The sequence below is a fragment of the Echiichthys vipera genome (assembly GCF_963691815.1).
Source record: "Echiichthys vipera genome assembly, chromosome: 3".
Taxonomy (NCBI): Eukaryota; Metazoa; Chordata; class Actinopteri; order Perciformes; family Trachinidae; genus Echiichthys; species Echiichthys vipera.
Genome location: NC_139828.1, coordinates 32126023 through 32148455, shown reverse-complemented (window position 1 = coordinate 32148455; position 22433 = coordinate 32126023). Strand labels below are relative to the sequence as shown.

Here is a 22433-nt window from a genome sequence, read left to right as displayed (position 1 = left end):
TTTTAACCCAGTGAGTATATGATGTTTGGGGGGCTTCCAATCAAGCAGAATCAGCCGGCGGGTTGAGAAAGTCAGGGCCTGTCTCACCTCCATGGGGAGGTCAATGTCAGGGGGGGAGCCAGAAATAGCTGATATTGAATTAGGGGGAGTGATCTGTCCATAAGCGCCACCTTTGATATCAAAAATACTTTGCCAAAGGGTAGTCAATGTTTGGGTCACAGTAGGATAATTATTCACTGTAGACTGTTTGTTGTCTGTGTACCATGCCCACCCTGTCGTGAGAGCTTGGTGACACCGTTGAAGGTGACTGTGTACTGGGACCTCGGAAATTCCAACTTCCAAGTTTAACTGGAACGCCACAAACGTGGTGGTGGTGATGTCACTGATTAGGCCTACATCAGCTGGTTTCTTAACGGCACAGTTACCCCTTACAGGCAGGGTTCGACAGTCATTTCAGGGAAACATGCAAAATGTTTAATATCATTATGAAAATAGGACATAAACTAGAGATCCTCCTGCAATGAGATCATATCATCTACACCGCCAGATCAAACCAGTGTGATCGCAACTACTCACCTGTAAAACTGAGTGACTATCTTGTACGGTGAATTTGGCCAGAGCCCTATAGTGCCCCCCCCCCCCCCCCCCCCCTTTCCGGCTCTGACTCAGGCTCCTTTGTGAAATGTTGTTACTGTATTTTGTAACCCACTGTCATTTTAATCACTTATTACACTCAGTGAAGTTAGCAGAGTGTGGGACATGCACAAATCCCTACACCCAATCGAAGAAAATTTTATAAAAATTAGTGGAACACATTAAAATAGACTTATGTGGGTAAATGTTGGCCATTTATAATAAAACCTCAGAATTGAATTATTTTAGCAATATGTTTTTCTGATGAAAAGCACTTTATAGTGACACTGACCCAGTTCTGTACCATTTGTTTTACTGATGCAGTGAGTTTTTAAATCAGTCTGCAGCCATTGGAAACAGGCACTTGTTCTATGAGGACTTTCAAAGCAAGTAAGTCTCTGTCAGACTTTTGGCAGGCCTGAACCAGGATACACAATAGATACTATTAGATAATTTTTTTTGGGGGGGGGTTGCCTTTATTACATATACTGATGAGACACCAACAGAAAACACAGAAAGAGCGGGAAAGTGGATATGGTGTATGTCCAGAAAGCCCTGGCACAGTCTTTACTAATACAGCACTTATATGAATATATGTATTTGACTTCCAATATGTAAGGTCATCTTCAAAATATGTAAATTGTGTATGCATTTTAAGGTTCTAAGTGTAACATTCAGCAACACTGGTCCCTTTTTAGAAGAATTATTTTATTAATCCCGTTACGGGAAATTAAATTTTTTCACTTTATTATCATTCACGTTACACACAGGCCCGGAATACACACACGCATAAACAGGACCTATATATGCAATTAATGGAGAGATGTTAGAGCAAGGGGCCAGTGGGCCGGCGCCCCGAGCAGTTGAGGGTCCGGTGCCCGGGAGATGAACTGGCACTTCTCCAGCCACCAGTCCAGGACCACACAGGGACTCGAACCGGCGACCCCCTGTATCCTAGCCAAGTCACCTATGGACTGAGCTACTGCCACCCTCATCAGTAGTCAGCACCCTTTTGCTCGCAAGCCCACACTCAGCTTAAACATTGTCAAAACAGTGATGTGACATACACAAGACTGAAAGTGATTGACCGGAATCATGTTTATAGAATGCTGTAAAATTAATCAGTCTTATTAAGAATAACCCTGTGTTGGCATTTCCAAATTACTCCATCAGCCGACACCAGGACACAACCAATGGTAGATACACAGCGCACAGCCGGGCCGCAGCCAGCCTGCCAATCTTCGCTTAGGTTCAAGGAGCTAACGTTAGCTGCCCCTGCCTTGCAACACTCTTGGCTAGTAGAAAGCAATTGTTAGTTATACACATTTTCTTTGGCTAAAGACCAACACTGTTTGTCATAATACATGAGTTAGCCTCATTGATCATGTTAAGTTGGTGAAGTAATTTGGCAAGCTAACCAACTAACGCTAGCGATCTTGTTGGCGGGCAAGCTTAGGGTAAGCCAGCTAACTATAACTTGGCCAGGCTGTATGGATCTGGCATTGTTTGCTTTTATAACGTTAGATGTCCGAATACCTCATTTTGTTAGCTATCTGTCCGCTTTAGCAAATTTGCTAACATTAGCTAATTTCCATTTTAGTGAGCTTTATCAGCACTGAGGGAAAAGGGTTTTGTTGAACCGTCACAACACAGAGTCCATATACAGAATGGTGTTCCTCCACTACACACTCTGCAGCGGCTGGCAGCCCGCTGACCCTCAGCCAGCCTCAACCCCAGCACCCATACAGGATGGCTGCCAACTTTATTTACATCTTTGGTCAGCCGCTGCAAAATGTATAACGGAAACACTGCATGTGAACATTGTTGTGGTGGGTGCTGGTTGTTTGTTGACACTAGCAAACCCCATTTCTTAGCTAATGTTAGCTAGTGTAGCACACTGCTGGCTGTAGAGGAGCTGAAGAGAGACAAGGGACTTGAGAGCGCACAAAACGTCACAGCCTTTGGATTTTCCCAGAAAATTGGTCCTTTACGTAGAGGTCAGTCCACAGGCTGTTATTGGCAACCGGTCTCATTTTTTAAAATTTGCGTTCCTACCCTAAGAACTGACTCTAGCTTTGTATCTAGCATGTCAGGGAGTGTGTGGGTGGAGCCAACTGCCAACAAAGGGATGCTTTCCATATTACTTGAGAACAGAATTAGCCTCAGTAATACCTTCTAGAAAGGGCATCAAAGCACTGCAGCATGCTACACCGACTGCAGCGGAGACCCAAGGCTTTCCAGGCAGTGAAAACTTGACCGTACAGCTTTAGCTGGTTTAGTCACTTCAATATGCACCTTTCCCAGACTATACAAACAATAAAGGTGTGAGTTTGTGTATGTTTCTTGGTAAGCTCGGACCTCTTGCTGTAGTGGGGTAATGCCTAAATCCACGATTTAGTGAACAGGGATTTACTACCTGCTGTCCATACTGCCTTTTTTAAATCCAACACAGAGACTGCAAAGGTAACCGTGCAACCACGTGTTATCTAAAATCCTTATGAAGAGCATGAATAGGAATATAAAACTAGCCCTACAGCAAAATCTGTCATATACAGTCATACATATTGGATCTTATACATTTCCTCTACATTTAACTTATCTGATTTAACTTTCTGTGAATTTGATTTGACCTGTATTCTTACATCTACCTCATATATATTTGACTAAGAGTTGATTGTTTACTGTTTATTGTTTTTTTATACTTTCTGTATTTATTTAGCTAAGAGTTTATTAGTTATCTTATACTGTATTTTTTATACCTCCCTATGTTTTTGTAAGCTGCTGGAAATTCAATTTCCTTGCGTGAGTCATCCCAAAGGATCAATAAAGAGAAGTCTAAGTCTAAATGACAGTGAACTGCTCTCTATTTGGTCATTGGTCACCTCACATATTCAAACCCAAAGTATTGTCATGTCTGTTAGTTCATTGTTGTTGCAGCCCAACGTGAGGTACAGTAGTTCTGGCCCATTACAGCCATGGATATATGTGTATGTGTTGCTGACACCCTGCCTGTCTGTAGTGTAGCCGCCAGGGTAGGGCTCTGTGGTGCAGTTGGCTGTGTAGCTCCATATTACAAATGTTACCACAACATTGGAACGGTGAAGCATTGAAAAGCACAAGCATTGTGTTCCAATAAATGGATGGCAGAATGTCTCCGCCTGTGTTCAGGAGGAGTGTGTTGGGCTGCTGCTGTAGAGGTCGGGGTTACGAAGTGTCTGCCTTTACTGTGAACCTGCAGACTAAACTGTGACATGGTGATTGTCTTTCAATGTAACCAGTATTGTAGAATTGCTGTATCTCATTATCGACGGTATCCTAAATTACTCTGTGATTCGCACTAGTGATAGACCGATATATTTTAAAATTTAGACTTGTAACATTTGTTATCATCATTGTGTCATTTGTATGATGTAAATTGAGGGAGTCCGTAAAAAATTGTTATCGGCTCAAAAAAATCTACATCAGTTGATCCCTAATTCCCACCGAAGTGAACAATAAATATGGGTGAAGTTGTTTCCTTCTTGAAGCAGGAGAAGTTTCACTACAACATCAAGCTAAATTGTGTCCTCTTTTAGAGCGAGAAAGACAGCAGCGTGGCCTGGATTATTCTGGAAGGTGTGGAGGATGATGAGTTTGATGTAGGAGATTGGATTTAGTTAGACTTGAGAGGATTAGAGAAATCATTCAAGTCAGCACACTTTACTAGAAAAGCCAGGGGAAGAGGTGGGGGATGGTGGAGGCGGCCGCGGTACAGCACTAATAGATATGAATCAAAGATGTCAGATGATGTCAGCTTAACAGTCCCTGAATGCAACAGCGAAATGGTGTGGTGCAGCTCTGTCCTCCTCTCTCATGGAACAGTATGCTAACATGGCAGGCCCTGGAGCTTTACAAGCTGTGTATTGGAGGCAGTTGGGATGGAGGGCTTCACAGATGGTGCGGCGTCTAGTGTGTGTGTGTGTGTGTGACACTAAGTAGTTTCTGAGTGTGACAGGATGCTGAGTGGAGAATCATCTAGAACATACTTTCTTTACTGGTGTCCATCAGTCTAATATGCAAAGATAAAATGAGGTGGTGCCCTGCTGTCTGCCACTGTAACCCCAGGTAACCCCACTGTACCTGATTATTCGAACAGCCAGGCCCAAAGCCCATGTTTGAATGTCAAAATACAAAGAGGAAAACAAGGGGAACCAAGTCATTTCTATGACTCCTGCAGCAGCATCCGTGCTTGGTTTAAAGTATGTGAAAAACCTCAGGGGATATGACTTTTGTGCCCCATCAGAGCCAATTAAAGGGGTGTTTGTATTCGGGATGGGACAATACTAAATTTTTATGTGAATCAAGATAAAATAAAACACTCGCAATGGAACGATGGTGGTGAATTTCCATTATCAGGATAATTGTTCCAACTAAAAAAGAGTTGTCTTATCTGTGATGCACTAATAATATTTGTTGTTTAACAAAATGTGATGTACAGTGACTTAAATGGCTTAAGTGCTATTTTGCAAAAATTTCCAATGACTCATTATTTTAGCCAGGGTAATGGTGACATGAAATGTTTGGACTGGCCCATGCCTAGAGTACTGTATATATCGATAGATGAGTGGCAGTCATTTGATGCATTGACGCCCCCACAGACTGTTGTTGAAAGCTGGTTTTGGAGACGCAGCATTGTAATATGGATACAGTGGAGTCACTGACTGCTCCTTCCTGCTCTGTGACTGACAGCTGTATTGTGTGTCAGTAAAAGTGGAGGTCAGGAACAGCTGACCAGCTGGCAGACTGACGGGACAACTAGCAGCCAGCATCGTCCACACAAAGGCTCCTTCAGCTTGCTCTTTCTCACTTCCACACACTTGTCTTACGGTTTCCTTGAAGCTAGTTTTCATTCATCCTCAGCTCAGTTTTCACCAATGTCATATTTTGATTTTGGCTTTTACCAATTGTTAAAATCAAGATAAGTGAGATAAAAAGATTATTGTGGCGCATTCTGTTTCACAATGATGCCCATCTTGTGTTATAAATCCAGCATCCCCTTTCCTTTACAGCACTGCACTGAGTTACTGACTGAATATGTTGAATAGAGTATGCCAAAGTGTGGAATATATGTTTACGAGGTTTCAGTAGGTTGTGGAAGTGCACAACAAATTTACTTTTCACTTTTCCCACAAATGTCACTTGTCTGGTTAAAAATAGTTTACTTAAATACGTACGTGAATTCAGAATTCATCCAAACAGTATCAATAAATAACTTAATTTATGATTATGACAAGTTAAAATATGAGGAAATTCTTACTTGAGCCGACTTTCTCTTAACATTTCTCAGTCTTCCATTGGAACTTTGGAGCTCCCTTTTTAAAAATATATTTAATAAAAAACAAAACACTAGAGTAATTTACATTTTATTATAATTGGAATATGCAATATAATGGTGTTTTTACTTGGTACATGTGAAAATTTACTGATGAAATATGGTTATTTTTTTTCATCCTTTTTACCGTAACACCATGACTAAACAAGCATCAAAATTCAAGCAGTAGCACCCTTTTGAGTAAATCTCTCTTTCACCTGTGCTGCAAAAAGCCCACCTGTCCCGCACAAGCAGACAAACCTTAATGTCGAGCACCATTGTTATCATGGGCCCATACGGTGAATGAAGCTAATCTTCCATCTGAACCACTTTGATCTGATTAATACTCCACTCCAGTCTGTATTTAGTCCATGCTTCCCTCACACAGGCCCAGCCTCTTCCACTACATTTCCTGCTGATTTGTTCAAGGGTCGATGTCTAAACTGAACCATTTTACTTTTCAGTTTGGATATCATGGAAATAGGTTAATTTACTACTAACTTAAAATTTAAAGTGATGATATATATTGTACAATAGGTTAATAAACAAGTGGTAATAGGTAGTTATGTATTAAAGGCGTTTCAGATATTCCATGGACATTTCAGTACAGTTCCTGTAGTCTCTTTTATAGTTTGGCTGTTGTCACTTAACCTTTTCCTGACAGAAACTGGATGAATCTTCGAGATGCAGAGACGGGCAAGGTGCTGTGGCAGGGAACGGAGGACCTCTCTGTACCAGGAGTAGAACATGAAGGTACATTAGACACACATACTGTACCGATTGTAGCGCAATATGGCTTTTCTGTAAGCCAGTTGGCACAGACTTTTATAATGCAATGACTTTTTGAGTGCGTGCACTATGCCTGGGCTTTGATACCACTTTCAAAACTCGTACCCTTAAAGTCATAATCCATAAGATCTTTGCCTCTTTGGCAGTCAGATGAAATTGTAGTTGAGGCTGTTCTTTCAGAGCCTCCATCTTCTCCTGTTCTCAGTTGCTATGTGTATTGCCTGCTGGGTAGTTTTGATACTTATGTGGACTTTGTGACTTGGACCTAAGGGCGCACTGACACTGCCCATCCGTACCGTGCCCCATGCTTTAGGGTACATGTCCCCCCCTCCCTTTCCCCGTGCGGCCCAGGCCCGTTTGTACTCACACTACCTGGGCCGCGGCGTGAATGCTTCCTATACGTCATCCCGCCATAACACGTCACACGCATTGATTGACGTCATGGCGATGCGGGGCTTTGTTTACAAATCTTTCCGTAGACCTCAGAGTTTTTGTGCGTCTTGTCCGACTGTTTTTGAATATTTTCATCGACCAAATCTGCAGTAAACACTCCACCTCCGCATCACACCAACATGAACCTTTCGCCACCATTGTTTTAAATGTCCGCGCATGGTCCCTCCTTCTTTATGACTAGGTCCGAACAGGCGCACATAAAATGACGTCAGAACCGCCGTAGGCCTCGTGCTCATGCTCATACACATGCGCAAGCTCATGCTCGTACATGTGCAAACGTGCTTTACAAAAGCCCACCTCTCCCAAACGGGCCGTGACCGGCGACCGTACCGCGTCTTGGTGCGTTACGGTCACACTGTACGGCGTTCTGCTTCTCCGCTGTTAGGGAGAGAAGGAGAAGGAAGTTTCTACGCATGCACCAGCTCTGGGTGCTGTTGTGTGGCAGTGCTTCACAGCTCCACCTACACACCTGACGTGCATACTACATCCAATTAACACTTTTGTTTCACCGTGTGCACGCAGATTTCCCCCCAAAGACGCTCGTCTTTCGTCGTGAGAACACAACGCCACTTTAGTGTTTCTTTTCTACATCGTCTTCTTCCAAACAGGGCCTGAAGTACCAGAAATTTGGTGATTTCTGTAGCCGTAGCCAGTTGCACTCACACTGGTCAAAGGAACTAGACTTTTGCTGTGAAACCTGTTTGGGTACGGTACGGATGGACACTGTGAGTGCGCCCTTAATTACAGTTAAATAAATAAGACATTAAGTGTGTGTGTATATAAAACATTACCCGGTATCTGTGAGGGCAGCTGTTGGCTAATGTAAGCCTGCAAAAATCTGTTCCCTTACAAGTCCATAGCTAGCTAATATTAGTCAGATACCATCTGTTCCCTCACAACTCTGTAGTTGGCTAAAGTTAGCCAGATACCATCTGTTTATCTTACAACTCTGTAGTTTGCTAACATTAGCCACATACAATATGTTCCCTCACAACTAACGTTAGCCTGACAAAGGTCTCATCTCATCTCATCTTCAACCGCTTATCCGGGGTTGGGTCGCGGGGGCAGCAGCTTTAGCAGGGGACCCCAAACTTCCCTTTCCCGGGCCACATTAACCAGCTCTAACTGGGGGATCCTGAGGCGTTCCCAGGCCAGTGTGGAGATCTAATCTCTCCAACTGGTCCTGGGTCTTTGCAACGCGTCGCCCTCTGTCTCTCTCTGTCTCTGTCTCTCTCTCTCTCTCTCTCTCTCTCTCTCTCTCTCTCTCTCTCTCTCTCTCTCTCTCTCTCTCTCTCTCTCTCTCTATATATATATATATATATATATATATATATATATATATATATATATATATATATATATATATATATTCCTGTCAAAACTCCAGCTCTCCTATTGAAATAAAGGCATGAAAGGCCAAAAAGAAAAAAAAACAAAAACAAAAACAACCTCTTTCCTTTAACACCTCAAACATTCTCCCTGACTCACCCCTATAGAACCCACCGGTTTAAATCTCTTTAAATCTGTGATCCAACAGTCTCCCCTTTTAGTTACTCACCGCTGTGGTGTTGTTGTGTATAAGGTATACTGTTTTATTGATTTTGTCCTTGTTTCTATGTAAAGTGAGCCTGAGTATCTTTCAAAGCGCTATACACAATGTGTTTTTTTGTTTTTGTTTTTTTTTTCAAAAATTTGTATTGGCTTTTGCAGACAGGAACACAGAAACAGGTATAGTACATGTACAGTATGTCTGCTTTCTAAATGTGTTTTTACATATTTTTTGGTTTATAGTTGGGTTAACCTGTTTGCTGTGCTTTGCTGTCAGCAGGGTTGCTTGATGTCAGCATGTCAGTACTTCATGATATAGATTAACAAGAAAAGTGTGTACAGTACAATGGTTCCCAAGTGACTATAAGAAGATAACTAACAAGTGGGATCTTACTCATTGTAATTAAACATACAATGACATGAGTTGTTATAGATAATGCACATTTCTCTGGATTTTTAGCATTTGTTCAGGTTAGTAACCAGCCACAAGCCTCTTTTGGCTGGTGGCAGTCCCGCTTTCTCTCAGTCTAATGGAAGCCTACAAAGCTCATGGGGGGCAAGGTCCTCTGCAAACAAAGTGATTTGCTTTTTAAAGCTCTGGCTGTTATTAGTTACATTTTTCATCTGAACAAGTTGCAGGTCCTGAATCCAAAGTTTTTTATTTTTTCATAAATTTAAAAAAAAGGAAAACCAACAGTATTTGGTTGCAATAGCACGGTGCATGCACTTTAAAAAGAATCATCAGTCATAGGACTTCTCTCCTTTTGGTCCCTGTTGTAGCTCTTCTCAGTTAATTCTAGTTCCTCACTGTTTCTGCAGCTCGCGTCCCGAAGAAGATCCTCAAGTGTAAAGCAGTGTCCAGAGAACTCAACTTTTCCTCCTCAGAGAAACTGGAGAAGTTCAGACTGGAGCAGAAAGTTTTCTTCAAAGGACAGTGTCTAGAAGGTAATCTGAACTGCTTAAAAGGGATTGGAACTTGAAGGTCAGTCAGTTGAGGTACCCTGTGGAGTTTCGACCATGAGTGGAACTACGGATCCCCATGGTTTACACTGTTCCACTGATCTGGTCTGGGACAGACAGATACAGGGTGTACCCATTTATGAGTGGCTCGCTAAAGGTTCAAAGAATATGTACACTACTTTGATAACAAAAAGCCACTTGGTAAACCTGTTCAAATGTCTATCTAATCAAAAAAATTCAATCAAAAAATGTTTACCCTATTTACCTGTAGTATCTCCCCTAAACCAGGAGTTAAGGTTAAAGACCAGGTTGCCAATGACAACCATTTTTGATCAGCAAAATGCATACCCCAAAATCAATACATTGACATGATGTGAGTGATATCTTAATATTGCTGTTACAGTCAGACCAGACAACACCGCAGGTGTGATGGTGCACACAGCCCTCTGTTTTGGAGACAACGGCAAAGCAAATTAAGTTTTTTGACTGTTTGTAAACATATTAAAGAACATCATTTTCAGTTACTGTAAGAAAGCATTTATTCCTTTAAATAATATTTTCATTATTAAGCTGATGTATGACCTCATAGTATCTTAATTACTTGAAATTCAGATTGAAACTAAGTGGATAGAGTACACCTCTCCTGATTGTCATCTCACTGCAGGAAAGACTGAATACATGTGAACTACGGTAAATAAGGGAATGTGAAGGGAAGTGATGTGACACAGTATGGACAGGTAAAATAATAACATTGTTTTATTTTCTTTTACATGGATGGATGGATTAAAGATGTACTCCATAAGATTTGAGGGGCTGTCCATACAAACGCGGGTCTTTTTTAACCGTATCTTTCTCTGCACGGTCCGTCCTTTCATCCATACGTAACCACAGTTGTGGGCTCCTGAAATCGGAGTTTATTGTAACCGGAGTCCAGGGGCCTGTTTCACAAAGCAGGTTCAAAAAACTCTGAGTCTAACCCGGAACTCTGAGTTGATCTACTCTGAGATAGGAAACTCTGAGTTTTCGGTTCCAGAACAGCAGATTTGCGTTAGGTTGATCAACTCAGAGTAGTTTGACCTGGAGTTAAGCGCGTGCACCACAAGTAAAAACAGACAGCATCAATGGAGCCCTGATTCGACGAGTCACCATGGCAACGGGGAAGCGAAGGGCTACGCTACAACTGCAACTGTAAATATTAATGCGCTCATACGGTGAGTTTGAGCAGGTTTACACCGCTGCTGCAGCAAAAGAGAGGGAGACGGTGCTGGAGGACATTGCGGCTCGGGTCAGTGCATAAGTTTAAATGTAGTCCAGTTGCAATCACAGTAATATCACAGGGGGAACTGCATGAGTGGGAGCCTATTAATTTATTTCATTTAAGTGCAACCCCGCGGGGGAGAAGCGCAGCTTAAGATGAAACATAAAAACATTTTTCAAACAGGTAAAACCTCAGCACAGTCTCATTGTGACGCATCATTTTGAGCAGGTTTTACATCGTAAAGTAAATATTACCGTAAGTGGCTGTTTTTTATACAACATATCAATGTTGTATAAAAAACTCCCATTTGCAAAAAAAACGCAGCGCAACACACAATATCTGCTGTGATATGAGAGCATTACTGGTTGTTAATGTTGGAAATGTAAGGAGGGGTGAGATGGACTGTGACATGAAACGGTGTTGTGCCGTATTCAGCCCCCTCGCATTATAGGTGATACTGTATTCTGGATCAGAAGGCTATACAGTATAGGAGTAGTTAATATACCGGTAACCCAACTAAAAGCACACACTTTTGAACCTATGAATTGCAAGAAAAGCTGGAATTATATTTAGAAACGCTGAGTCAAATACATTCAACTTGCTCAAAAGATCCATTTCATTCATTTTGTAATTATGGCTGCAGCATATTAAGGACGTCTATGCGCGGTCTGATAATCATCTCCCGACGAATATTTAATTCTCTTTGCGAAATGCGTCACCTTCATTCACGGGATGGTTATCAAAATGACACGCCATGGTAGTGTAAATATTCACCACCTAATATAACTTCTAATGTAGGCCTACTGAATGACTTTTATACGTTGTATACAAAAACTCCCGTTTGCAAAAAAACGCAGCGCAACACAGAATATCTGCTGTGATATGAAACGGTACCGCTCAAAAAGAGAATTGCCTGGAAATGCAAGAACATCTATAATCAATAGTTTGATAATCATCTCCCGACGAATATTTAATTATCTGCGCAGTAATGCTGCAGCTTCATCCACGGGATTGTTATCAGAAGGACACGCCATGGTAGTGAAATAGTTGCCACTTATATAACTTCTAATGACTGATATTTGCAGTGATTTTCTGAAAAAACAGACGGAACTATAGCAGAACTATACTTCGCCAAAACTCGCCCGCTGACTGAATGAATGAGGAAATCAAACACCGTGTGTGGCTGAAAGAGGGCGGAGACAGAGAGAAACTCAAGGTTTTCTGAGAAAAACCTGGTCCCGACCAGGTTAGTTTCAGAGAGCATGTTACCATGGTAACTGACCGAGAGTTTAAGTTACCTCCCTTTGTGAAACAGGCTAGAGTTACCCCTCTGTCTCTGGTTTGAGTTACCTCCCTTTGTGAAACGGAAAACTCAGAGTTTCCCTCATTTCAGGGTTAACATACTCAGAGTTTTCACTAAACCTGCTTTGTGAAACAGGCCCCAGGGTGAACCTTTTTGGAAAAGTCTGGTTTCATCAGTCATGCTTGGACAGGAAAAACCAAGGAAAACCGCAATTTCTTGTCAACACGGTAAACAGTCATTTGTATCCATGGAGACTTGTGGAGCACTCTAGACGTGACCAGCTGACGGGGGAGGATTTTGCGGTTTCATGTGGACGGAGATATTTTTTATTACCCCGGTGGTGTGGACAGGAATTTTTCTTTAACCTGCAGCCATAAAAGTTTGGTTTCAAAAATCCCCGTGTTCGTGTGGACTAGGCCTGAGATACCTCGTCTCTATCGGCCTTTTTGGCAATAAGATGTAACTGCAGGTGAGTCTGTTCTTTCAGAGCCTCCATCTTGTCACGTTCACAATGTGTGTTGACTAGTCATTCATTCATCTTCAACCGCTTGTCCCTGTCGGGGTTGCCAGGGAGCCGATCCCAGCTGACATTAGGCGTGAGGCGGGGTACACCCTGGACAGGACGCCAGTCTATCACAGGGCACATAGAGACGAACAGAGACAGACAACCATTCACACCTACGGGTGATTTTAGAGTCATCAATGAACCTAACACCTGCACGTCTTTGGACTGTGGGAGGAAACCGGAGAACCCGGAGAAAACCCACGCAGACACGGGGACAACATGCAAACTCCACACAGAAAGGCCCCAGCCGGGATGCGAACCTGGAACCTTCTCGCTGTGATGTGACAGTGCTAACCCGCCGCGTGATGACTATTTGTTTATATATATTTCTCTCTTTTGTAAACTTTATTGACACACATTCACCTATCTACTACCACCTTCCAGTCCGTCCCCTATACGTTCCCCTCTTAAATCCACACACACACACATGTTCCTCTTACACTTCTGCCCCTACTAAAAGCCTGAATCAAGTTGGAAGTTCCCGATTTCGGATTACAAGTGAATGCAGCATAATCAGCAGTGATGATCTGGGCCGACAGTTCAACCACTGTCAGCAGAGTCACTAGCATGGAGGCTTATTTACATCTAGAGAGGGAATTTCTCCACAGACACAGATTGTAATAATCAAGTGCTTTCATTAGTGGGTCACATGATCAGTCACCATTGTTTTAACTCACTCTGTGATAGAAAGGAACTTAACAGACAATTAAATAGATGAAAATCGAGTACAACTTTAATATGTGGATTTAGTTAGAGCTTAAAAATGAAATTGAAAAACATGAGTAACTCTCAGCTACTTTCATTATGTAAAGCTGTCAGAGGAAAAAAGGTTGGAGACCTTTGGATGATTGTGTTTAATCCTCTCACCCAGTACCTGGGGCAACACAATGCAGACCCAGGCATTTTGGTCCACTGCCTGCCTCAGCCAAATGATCTGCTCAACTGTGTAGAATCCGTGTGAGAGAACTGCAGGGATGGTAACACTCTTCACGCTCAGTGCTGGAAGACACAGATTAATCTGTCTTGTATAGCTTGGTTTCGCATGACGTTACATTACGCTAAATTCAGATGGCTGGCAGGAAGTGAAGTAGCTTGAGGATCTGCCATCAAAATGCTTTTGTGTCGTTTACGGCTACTCAAATTGTTCTACCCGAGAAAAGGAAAATAGTTTTTTCAGAGTACCAAAGATTGTCGTTCACAAAGGTAAGAAATTTAAAAATCACCAACGTGAAAAGATGTCTGCAGAGTCTGCAACGACCACTTCGTCATTGCAGTGACATTTCCATCCTCTTTCGCAATAATCCAAGTCTTCAGCGGTCTTTCGCTTGCTCTTGCTCATTAAGATGTGTTGCATGTTTGTGGACATCACATGTGTAGATGCTACAGCTAGCTGCTAGCATCTTAACACATAAAATAATATAAGAACAATTTAACTCACCCTGGCAAAGGCCAAACGAAAAACCATCGTGGAGCCGTTTGGTACTGAGGTTGTGGACCCACACGGTGACAAAAAAAATTGCATGCCTCCATACTTTTATAAGCCATCATCTCTTGTTTTGTATGATGCCTGAGGCCCTGTTAACACAACAACCCTCCCGGGTAAAAACGACAAAATATTTGATCAGATGTGCCTTTCGTTAAGACGGCGACAGTGTGTTTGGGGCTTATCTACGCAAAAAAGTGAAGCCGCCCTACAGAGTCGAAATCTTTTGCTCCACTGTCGTGTTTGCGTGTAAAGGGGTAAAAACGCAAAAGTTTGCTCTGATCTGCTCATACGTGTTTCCGTAACATCCATGTGCAGAGATCAGGTAAACAACAACAAACATGCGGGACTGTTTCCATCAGTGGGACATTCAAGTGTCCTGGGTGGAGCTGAGGCGGTGGGAGGCTACAGCCCGTGCTGCAGATCCCTGTCACACTGTACGGCGTTCTGCTTCTCTGCTGTTAGGGAGAGAAGGAGAAGGAAGTTTCTACGCATGCACCAGCTCTGGGTGCTGTTGTGTGGCAGTCCTTCACAGCTCCACCTACACACCTGACGTGCATACTACATCCATTTTACACACTTTTGTGTCACCGTGTGCACGCATATTTCCCCCCAAAGACGCTCGTCTAAACGTAGAATAAAAAGCGAGAACACAACGCCACTTTAGTGTTTCTTTTCTACATTGTCTTCTTCCAAACAGGGCCTGAAGTACCAGAAATTTGGTGATGTCTGTAGCCTCGATTGTCGGCAAATCCTTATGTTCCCCCCAAAACTCATCTTCATAAGATACAGGTCACGCTCAACATATTTACAAACTAATTGTTTGTATCTTTGTCTAGAAACTGGCTCTTTATCCTTACAATACGGACCTTCTGGAATGGATTCCTCCATAGACGTACTCGCCATTTTTACTTCTGGCCATCCATGTGAAAATGACGCCCCCTTTGCGTGTCATCATGCTCACGTGGCTGTTTTTCCTTAGTAAAAGAGTTAAAATAGTGTGCACTGTGAGTTTGAAGTCTGCTCTTCATTGGACACTTACTGCAGACATACTTCTTTTATTCTCCTCATACAGTATCTCATTATGAGCATGATATGGATTGAAAATAATTTTTCTATGCATGGCAAAAATGAACATGTCAAATAAATAACTCATGAAACCTGAGCAGTCATAATGTGGTAAAGTCACGGATGTGAAAGCCAATTAGTCTGTGTTTTAGTAAACATTTTACACGATTTTTCTCAAACAGCAAAAATGGTGATTAGTGAACAGGGCAGTAGAAAAATCCAAAGAATGTTTGATAAAGGAGTGACGGCGAGATGGGCCCATGTCTGCTGAGATATGGCTTGTAGTGTTTTTCAGTAGCATGTCACGCTCCAGAGGATTGTGCGCTGTGAGAACTCTTGATGTTTTAATAAAGGCAGCCAAAAAAAGCACTGTGCTTAGCTCTCTAAAATCTGTCATAAGATACAACAGTTGTAACAGCCTCAGGTCTTCAACCTAGAGTGGTTCTGATATCGGAAATGCCTTGGCTATAAATGCCAAATGCTGGTATCCGTATTGGGAAGGACGCGAGTGCACCCATCTGATACAACCTAATTTAGCCCTGAAAAAATCTACTTTAAACAAGTTTATGTTCTTTTTCTGTTATGACTGAGTGTCAAACTAGTTGATAAAAGAAAATTATGTGGAATTATTCTCTGTATTTGAGAATTCGATACACAACTTTGTGTATTTATATCAGGAAGAAAAAAATGGTATTGGAACATGTCGACTTGAACCCTTACTGTTAATGTGTGAAAGCATCATCTAGGATCTCTTGAACAGACGGCTCAGTTAGTGTTGTCACTTCCCTGTTACTGTGTGTTAGGAGTGCTGTCCCTGGGGCCCTGCTGTACAGAGGTGAGGTTACAGAGGGCCCCGGGGGACAACACACAATCTGCACCAACATAACATGTTTATTAATGTCTGAATGTGGCTTTGGACCATTATGGCACACTAACATACTGCATAAACAGGATTTCTAGTAATGTATGTGCATGTTGTGAAGGCAGCACTGAACTCTTGGTCTGTCTGTGTCTCTGCCCAGAATGGTTCTTTGAGTTTGGCTTTGTCATCCCAAACTCCACCAACACATGGCAGTCTCTGATAGAAGCAGCTCCAGAGTCCCAGATGATGCCAGCCAATGTTTTAACGTGAGTCTCCACTCCTCTTTATTCCTCTGACTGATGTTTCCGTCCTGCTGCTGACACATGCATCTCTCCATTATTGAACCCTGTACTGCAGTGAGACCCTGAGCTTCATTTAACCAACACACACATGCAAAAACAAGTGTGTAACTTGCAGGTTACCTGTTTAGTGTTAAAGGTTGAATCTGGAGAATGAGCAGAACTCCACCATCTAGTGTCTCAAGATCGTAGTCACAACAACAAAACATAATTCCAGCAGTCGGGTTGCCAGGTTTGTTGCAGAGTGTGTCAGTGATCATCCTGCTCCATGTCAGTGATGAATCAAACAGGGGAACCACTCATTTGGACTAATCATGAATTTAATTTACTTTAAAGACTAAATATATTTTTTTTATGGAAAAGCAATACTTCTGTACCCCTCAAAACACCCCATGGTTGTATTTTTTATTTTTAAATATAGATTCTACATATTCCACCTTTAATTTCATGCACCAGATTGCTGCTTCTTATTCAGATTTATTATGATCTAATAGCATCATAAGTTATTGTGTCAAACTGGTACATTCTTGCAAATAGTCAGGGAATGTTTAAAGGATACCTATTGGGTCTTCTTTTCATAGTTTTGTCAGTTATGATAACACTGTATGCAGCGAGTTAATAGCTGAGATCTGTGAACCCAGTAGCTGTTTTCACATATGAACCCCAGACATGTCAGGAGAATCAGGTCTGGAGTTTCTCTTTTTACACATGCAGCACACAGGGATGGTTTAGGTGATGGAGGCAGAGCATTCAGGATCTGGACATGATAATTTCAGGTTTGCATAGGCTAGTGACATCCTCACAGTGACTTGTGACGGGTGAGAAACACAAAGGTGAACGGTAAAATGATCAAAACGTCACAGTGTACCGACCCACTTCCTGCTTCAGTGTTGTGCACCCTTTTCTCACTGGGCAATGTGCAACATTTTACAAAGTGAAAGTGGTTTAGTTCTCTTTACCAGTTCCTCTTCCCCTCAGCCCTTGGTATTACCTAATAGCAAACCGCACCCAGGGGTCACTTGGAGAGCAGGGGGAGAGTGGGCGAGGCAGGAGCGGGGGATTCAAATGGAACACGCCTGCCCTTGAACACTTCAGCCACTTTGAATATCATCGATCAGACTCCAACTGTAGGATTGGCTCTACTGCTCCAGTTTTCCATTTTATTTTACATTAATTATGCTTTTCAATCCCTGTTATTTTCATTCCGTATATCTTTGCAATTTTCTTATTGTAAAGCACATTGTGCTGCATTTCTTGCATGAAAGAAGCTGTACAAATGTATTATTATTTATAAGAATTAGACTAAAAAATAAAAAATGAGAAATACCTGCAGACTCATTTAAATGAGGCTCAGTAAGTGGCTGCATGAGTTTCTGATTGAGAAAGTTGCTACAGGATTATAATATAACAAAAAACAGCATTTTTTTCACGTGCTGACAGATAATTTGGGGAGTAAGAAATCTCACAAGCTGAACATTACAACAATCTAATTAATATCACTTGTAAAGAGCAACCTGCTAACTAGGAGCAATGTAGTTTTCACTCGTTCATATGCAGTTTAAAAACCTGATTAAATTCATGTTAAGGTCATACTCCGGTTTCTCTCCATGTAAACAGCATAGCCCAGGTAAAATCTGAGTTCTCATACCCAGTTTACAGACCTAGAGAACTCCCTTAGTAACCTGAGTATTCGTTCATGTAAACATCTTAACCAGATTATTATCGGCCTTCACGTCTGAGCATGCTCTGTGGGTTATAACTCCCCCTCCCCACTCCACGGCAGTGACTTTTGACCCCGAAAAAGAATAAACCAGGAAGCAACGGTGCTAAAAACAGCGTGAAAAAACCCAACAACAATAGAGCGTTACCTTTAAAGCGAGTAACTAACATTACTAACAAGAAGACCCGTTTCTGTCGTAGTTCTGCCCAAAAGTCGGCCATTTTCCCCACGCTTGTGATTTTGACAACGTTGAACAGGGAAAAAACACGTATTCAGTCCAGCTGTATGTTGGTGGAGCTCCACCTACTGTACCGGAGGAAGAGTTACACCGTTACTTTCCCATTCAACCCCCTTTCATGTATATGAGGGGAACTTCAATAATCTGATTATTCCCTTAACCGGGGGGAGGCCATTTTAGGGTTACTGAGTGTATCCTTCTCCCTTTCTTTGGGTCACAGTCACCAGCGTTTTACAGGTTGTGCGTTACTGCCATTGATGTGATCTGCAATGTATTGTGGGTGAGATCTATCTCTGGCGTGACTGTCAGCCCTCAGAGGGTCGATCTCACCAAGGTCTCTTCAGTTTTTAAGACAAATTAAACGACACTTATGATGGCAGCAGGGATTCTCCTGAGGGCAAGTGAAGGGGGGCATGATGAACGACTAATGAGAACAGGGCCCATGTTCTCAGACTTCTTTATTGACCTGCTGAGTACCGTGTAACCATAACTGACAGAAATGTTGCTTTATCCGTGTGTCGAGTTTTGCATTCACACCCGTACACACTCATGGATTCATGTGTCTTTTGTTTTCCAGTGGTAATGTGATCATAGAGACCAAATTCTACGATGACGACCTTCATGTCAGTACCTCCAGGGTACGACTTTTCTACGTCTGACCCCCGACTCTACCTTCCAAAATGCTGATGTCCTGCCAAGGTCTATAAATTACCATGGTTAGCTCCAATTGGCAGCAGTTAACAGTTCATGGCTGATTTAATGGGATCAGCCTGTTTGGATGAAAGCCAGCTGCGGTACCACAGTCAGCAAATGTGCGTGAGTTTGGTTATTCTCTTGTTTTGTGTCGACCTGAAAACTCCTTCTAGACCTTGAGAGGAGAGGGGAGAGGAGGAGAGAGTACTCTGCTGTTTCCTCTGTTCCAAGATCATCTCTCTCTGCATTTCCCCCCACAGACTGTTCCACTGTAAATACATTATCACTGATCTCCAATCAGCCAGGGAGTAACTCTGAAATGGCATGGTTTGTGCTTCTGTTTTTTTCTTTTTTTAATTCTGCCCTCTCTCACTCCAAGGTTGCATTTACTCAGTAACAGAACATCAGATGTGTAAGCTGTATAATGTGATCTCCTTTCTGTTTGGAAACCCTGCTCTCCATTTGTCCATCGGTGTGGAGGGAACAAGCCCAGTGTCTCTCCTGAGCTATGTTCAGGAGGTCCTCATCAGAAAGGGAAAGTTGACTGTGTCCCACTCCAGAGGCTACATTTCGAGTGTTATCAGCATGGGTAGATGAGGCTGTCCCAGTGAAATGCAGCCTCGTTTTTTGTATACTTTTTAAAGAACACAACAGGTTTATTGTTTGTAGGGGTGTCCCGATTCTCCAGATTTACCATTCCATTTTGAGGTCATAATTCAATTCAATTTTTATTTTTATTTTTTTAGCGCTGACGATTATGCCACAATAACAGCAAGAGAGAGTTTCGAAGATGCACCTGAATGCACCATGAAGTCCCGTCGGAGCCCACGCTTTACTGTTTGTTGCTTGTTTACATAAGTCAAAGGAAGGCAAAATGTTGCTACACTGCTAACTTAAGGGAATCAGGAGGGTTTCAGTTCTGTTTATTCTCAGTCATCTCTGACTCTGCCAACTGGTGGCCAGCTACATGTAAGCTAACGTTACCCTGGGTCTTTTGCTGCATTCTACCGCAGGTGTTTTTTTTCACGGATGCGTGCACGTAGGCCAGGACGGAGACAAAAAAAAACAAGGAGGGTCTAGCTGCAGAGCTGCAGAGCTCCAGGCTCGGACCCGCCTCCTGCATTGGAGCCTCTGAGTTCCAAGCTTGGAGAAAACAGTCACACCAGAAACTGTGTACATCAGGATATAATGGCATGACATTCATTAGTTTTGATAAGCCACTCAACATCAACCAATAACACCAAGGTAAACAATACAACCTTAATATTTCAATATAACTGTAGTTAGGTAATGCAATGTTAATCAAATAGATAACATTAGCATAGCCTCTCTACCACAAAATATGTTGTGCTTGCTGGCAATACTATAACATTAGCTAGCTAGCATACCCCTCGTCCCTCTGCCTCTCCCAACTGCTAGAAGACTTTTTTCAGGATGAGAGCTGATGGCAGGACTGGAGATGGACGACTAGCTAGTTAGCTTGCTAATTCCACCATGTTTTCATGCTACACAAAGTGTTCATACACTGTCAGTTTGGGGATAGAGAATGAAGTTTTTAAACTAGCTGGCTTGCTAATTCCTCCATGCGTCATGCTACACATGTACCACCAGAAAGGGAAAACACTGCAGCGAGTTCAGTGGAATCAAATGATATAAAGTGAACAAACGTTATGAAAGGTAACAGGAATAAAACTTTGATACATTGACTCGTCCCTAAACATTATTTCTGAGATCTTCATTGGCAATAAAGACTACAACTCTCCTGATCCCATGCCACTTTCTTCACAGCAGAGAATCCTTAGTTCTGCTTTTGATTTCAACAACTCAAATTGAAAGCACATATCGGTCGATTTTAAAATTGAAAATTGAGACACCCCTAATTGTTTGCAGTCCTCAATATCCCAAAATCCTTTGCACTTGTTAGTTTCTGTTTAAAGTCAAATAATTGTTCTATCATCAAAAAAATGGAAGCTATACATTTACATTTATAGTTATAGTTATTTATTTGGACAACAACTCAACTCTGAAATGTCCACTTTTAGCTGACAAGGACCGCCTGACTGCATCGTTAATGGTGGTCTCTGTGAGGTCAAATATTGGAACTTGTGATGTAGCTTTAGTCCTCTGAAGGACACACGTCTGCAGGCAGCCTCTGAAGTGGGACACAGCTTCTACCAGCTGAACCTCTCCTGTCTCCTGACTTCATGACCCAGAGGAAAACGGTGGCTTTCCGTGTGGTGTGATGGAAGACCAAGCTCTTGTTTTTATTCCAGTCCACCACCAGAGCTGCTGCTTTATCTGGACTGCTTCTTCTCTGTAATATTTTGAATGAAAAGCTGCAAATTGACACGTTTGAAAAGAACTGTGTTTGATTCATCAGCAGACAAGAGGTGTTTTTAATCACATCCACTTACGTCCTTGTACTGAAAATGCTCAACTTTCAACTAAATCCTCAGCATCAGGCGTAGCGTCAAATACATATGCTCAGTAGTTTGATCCCAGCTGCTTAAAGGTGTAATGTGTAATGTATGGCTAGCTTTTCAGTTTAAAACATTTAAAAACGGAACTAACGGAGTAGTACCAGATATCTACTGAAATTAGCATGCTAAATAGCTAGTCCCGGTCTGCTTTTAACACAGTTTTTGCCTCGAGGGGCAGTAGTGAGTCACTATCTGCCGAAATGAGAGGATGAAAAAGGAGAGCTGCCCTGGGTGCCAATGTACATATCATAGGTGGAATCGGGGGGAAAAAACCTGAATTTTAATGAGGGGATAACCAAAGAGTATCCAATCACGTCGGCTGTCCAATCAAAAAAGGCCCAAATCCCGGGGGTGGGGATGGGAGGGGGGGATTAAGGATTAGGGTCAGGATTATTGTTATGGTTAGGTTTTTGGTTCATATACATTTATATTTAGGGTTCCACCTACGATATGCACAATTGTGCCATGAGCAGCTACACTGTTAGCAGTACAGTCAACAGCTTCACACCTTAAAATAAACCACCTAAACCTGAACTGCATTAAAAACTGCTGCAATGGACTGGTCCCCGGAAAATCTAACGACTGCGGCCTGCTAGCTCCAGGGCTAAAGCCTCAATTATACCCCAAAGTAAGCAGTCCGCAGACGGGGTCTACCGGTCATATGGATATGGTTTACACCGTAGTCTTTGTTTTCCTTTAGAAATGGCAGATTTTCATCTTTATCACGCTGT

The 22433-nt window shown here is 42.3% G+C and overlaps 1 protein-coding gene across 1 annotated transcript in view; it reads left to right on the top strand.

The window, feature by feature from the left end:
- Positions 1-22036, top strand: part of pde6d (phosphodiesterase 6D, cGMP-specific, rod, delta) — a 23405-nt gene extending 1369 nt beyond the window's left edge. Inside the window, exons 2-5 of the mRNA XM_083910999.1 lie at positions 6648-6736; positions 9593-9718; positions 16433-16538; positions 19107-22036. Coding sequence (XP_083767125.1) covers positions 6648-6736; positions 9593-9718; positions 16433-16538; positions 19107-19188 — 403 coding nt within the window. The 3' untranslated portion in view covers positions 19189-22036. The remainder of the gene's footprint in view (positions 1-6647; positions 6737-9592; positions 9719-16432; positions 16539-19106) is intronic.
- The last annotated feature ends 397 nt before the right edge of the window (positions 22037-22433 follow it).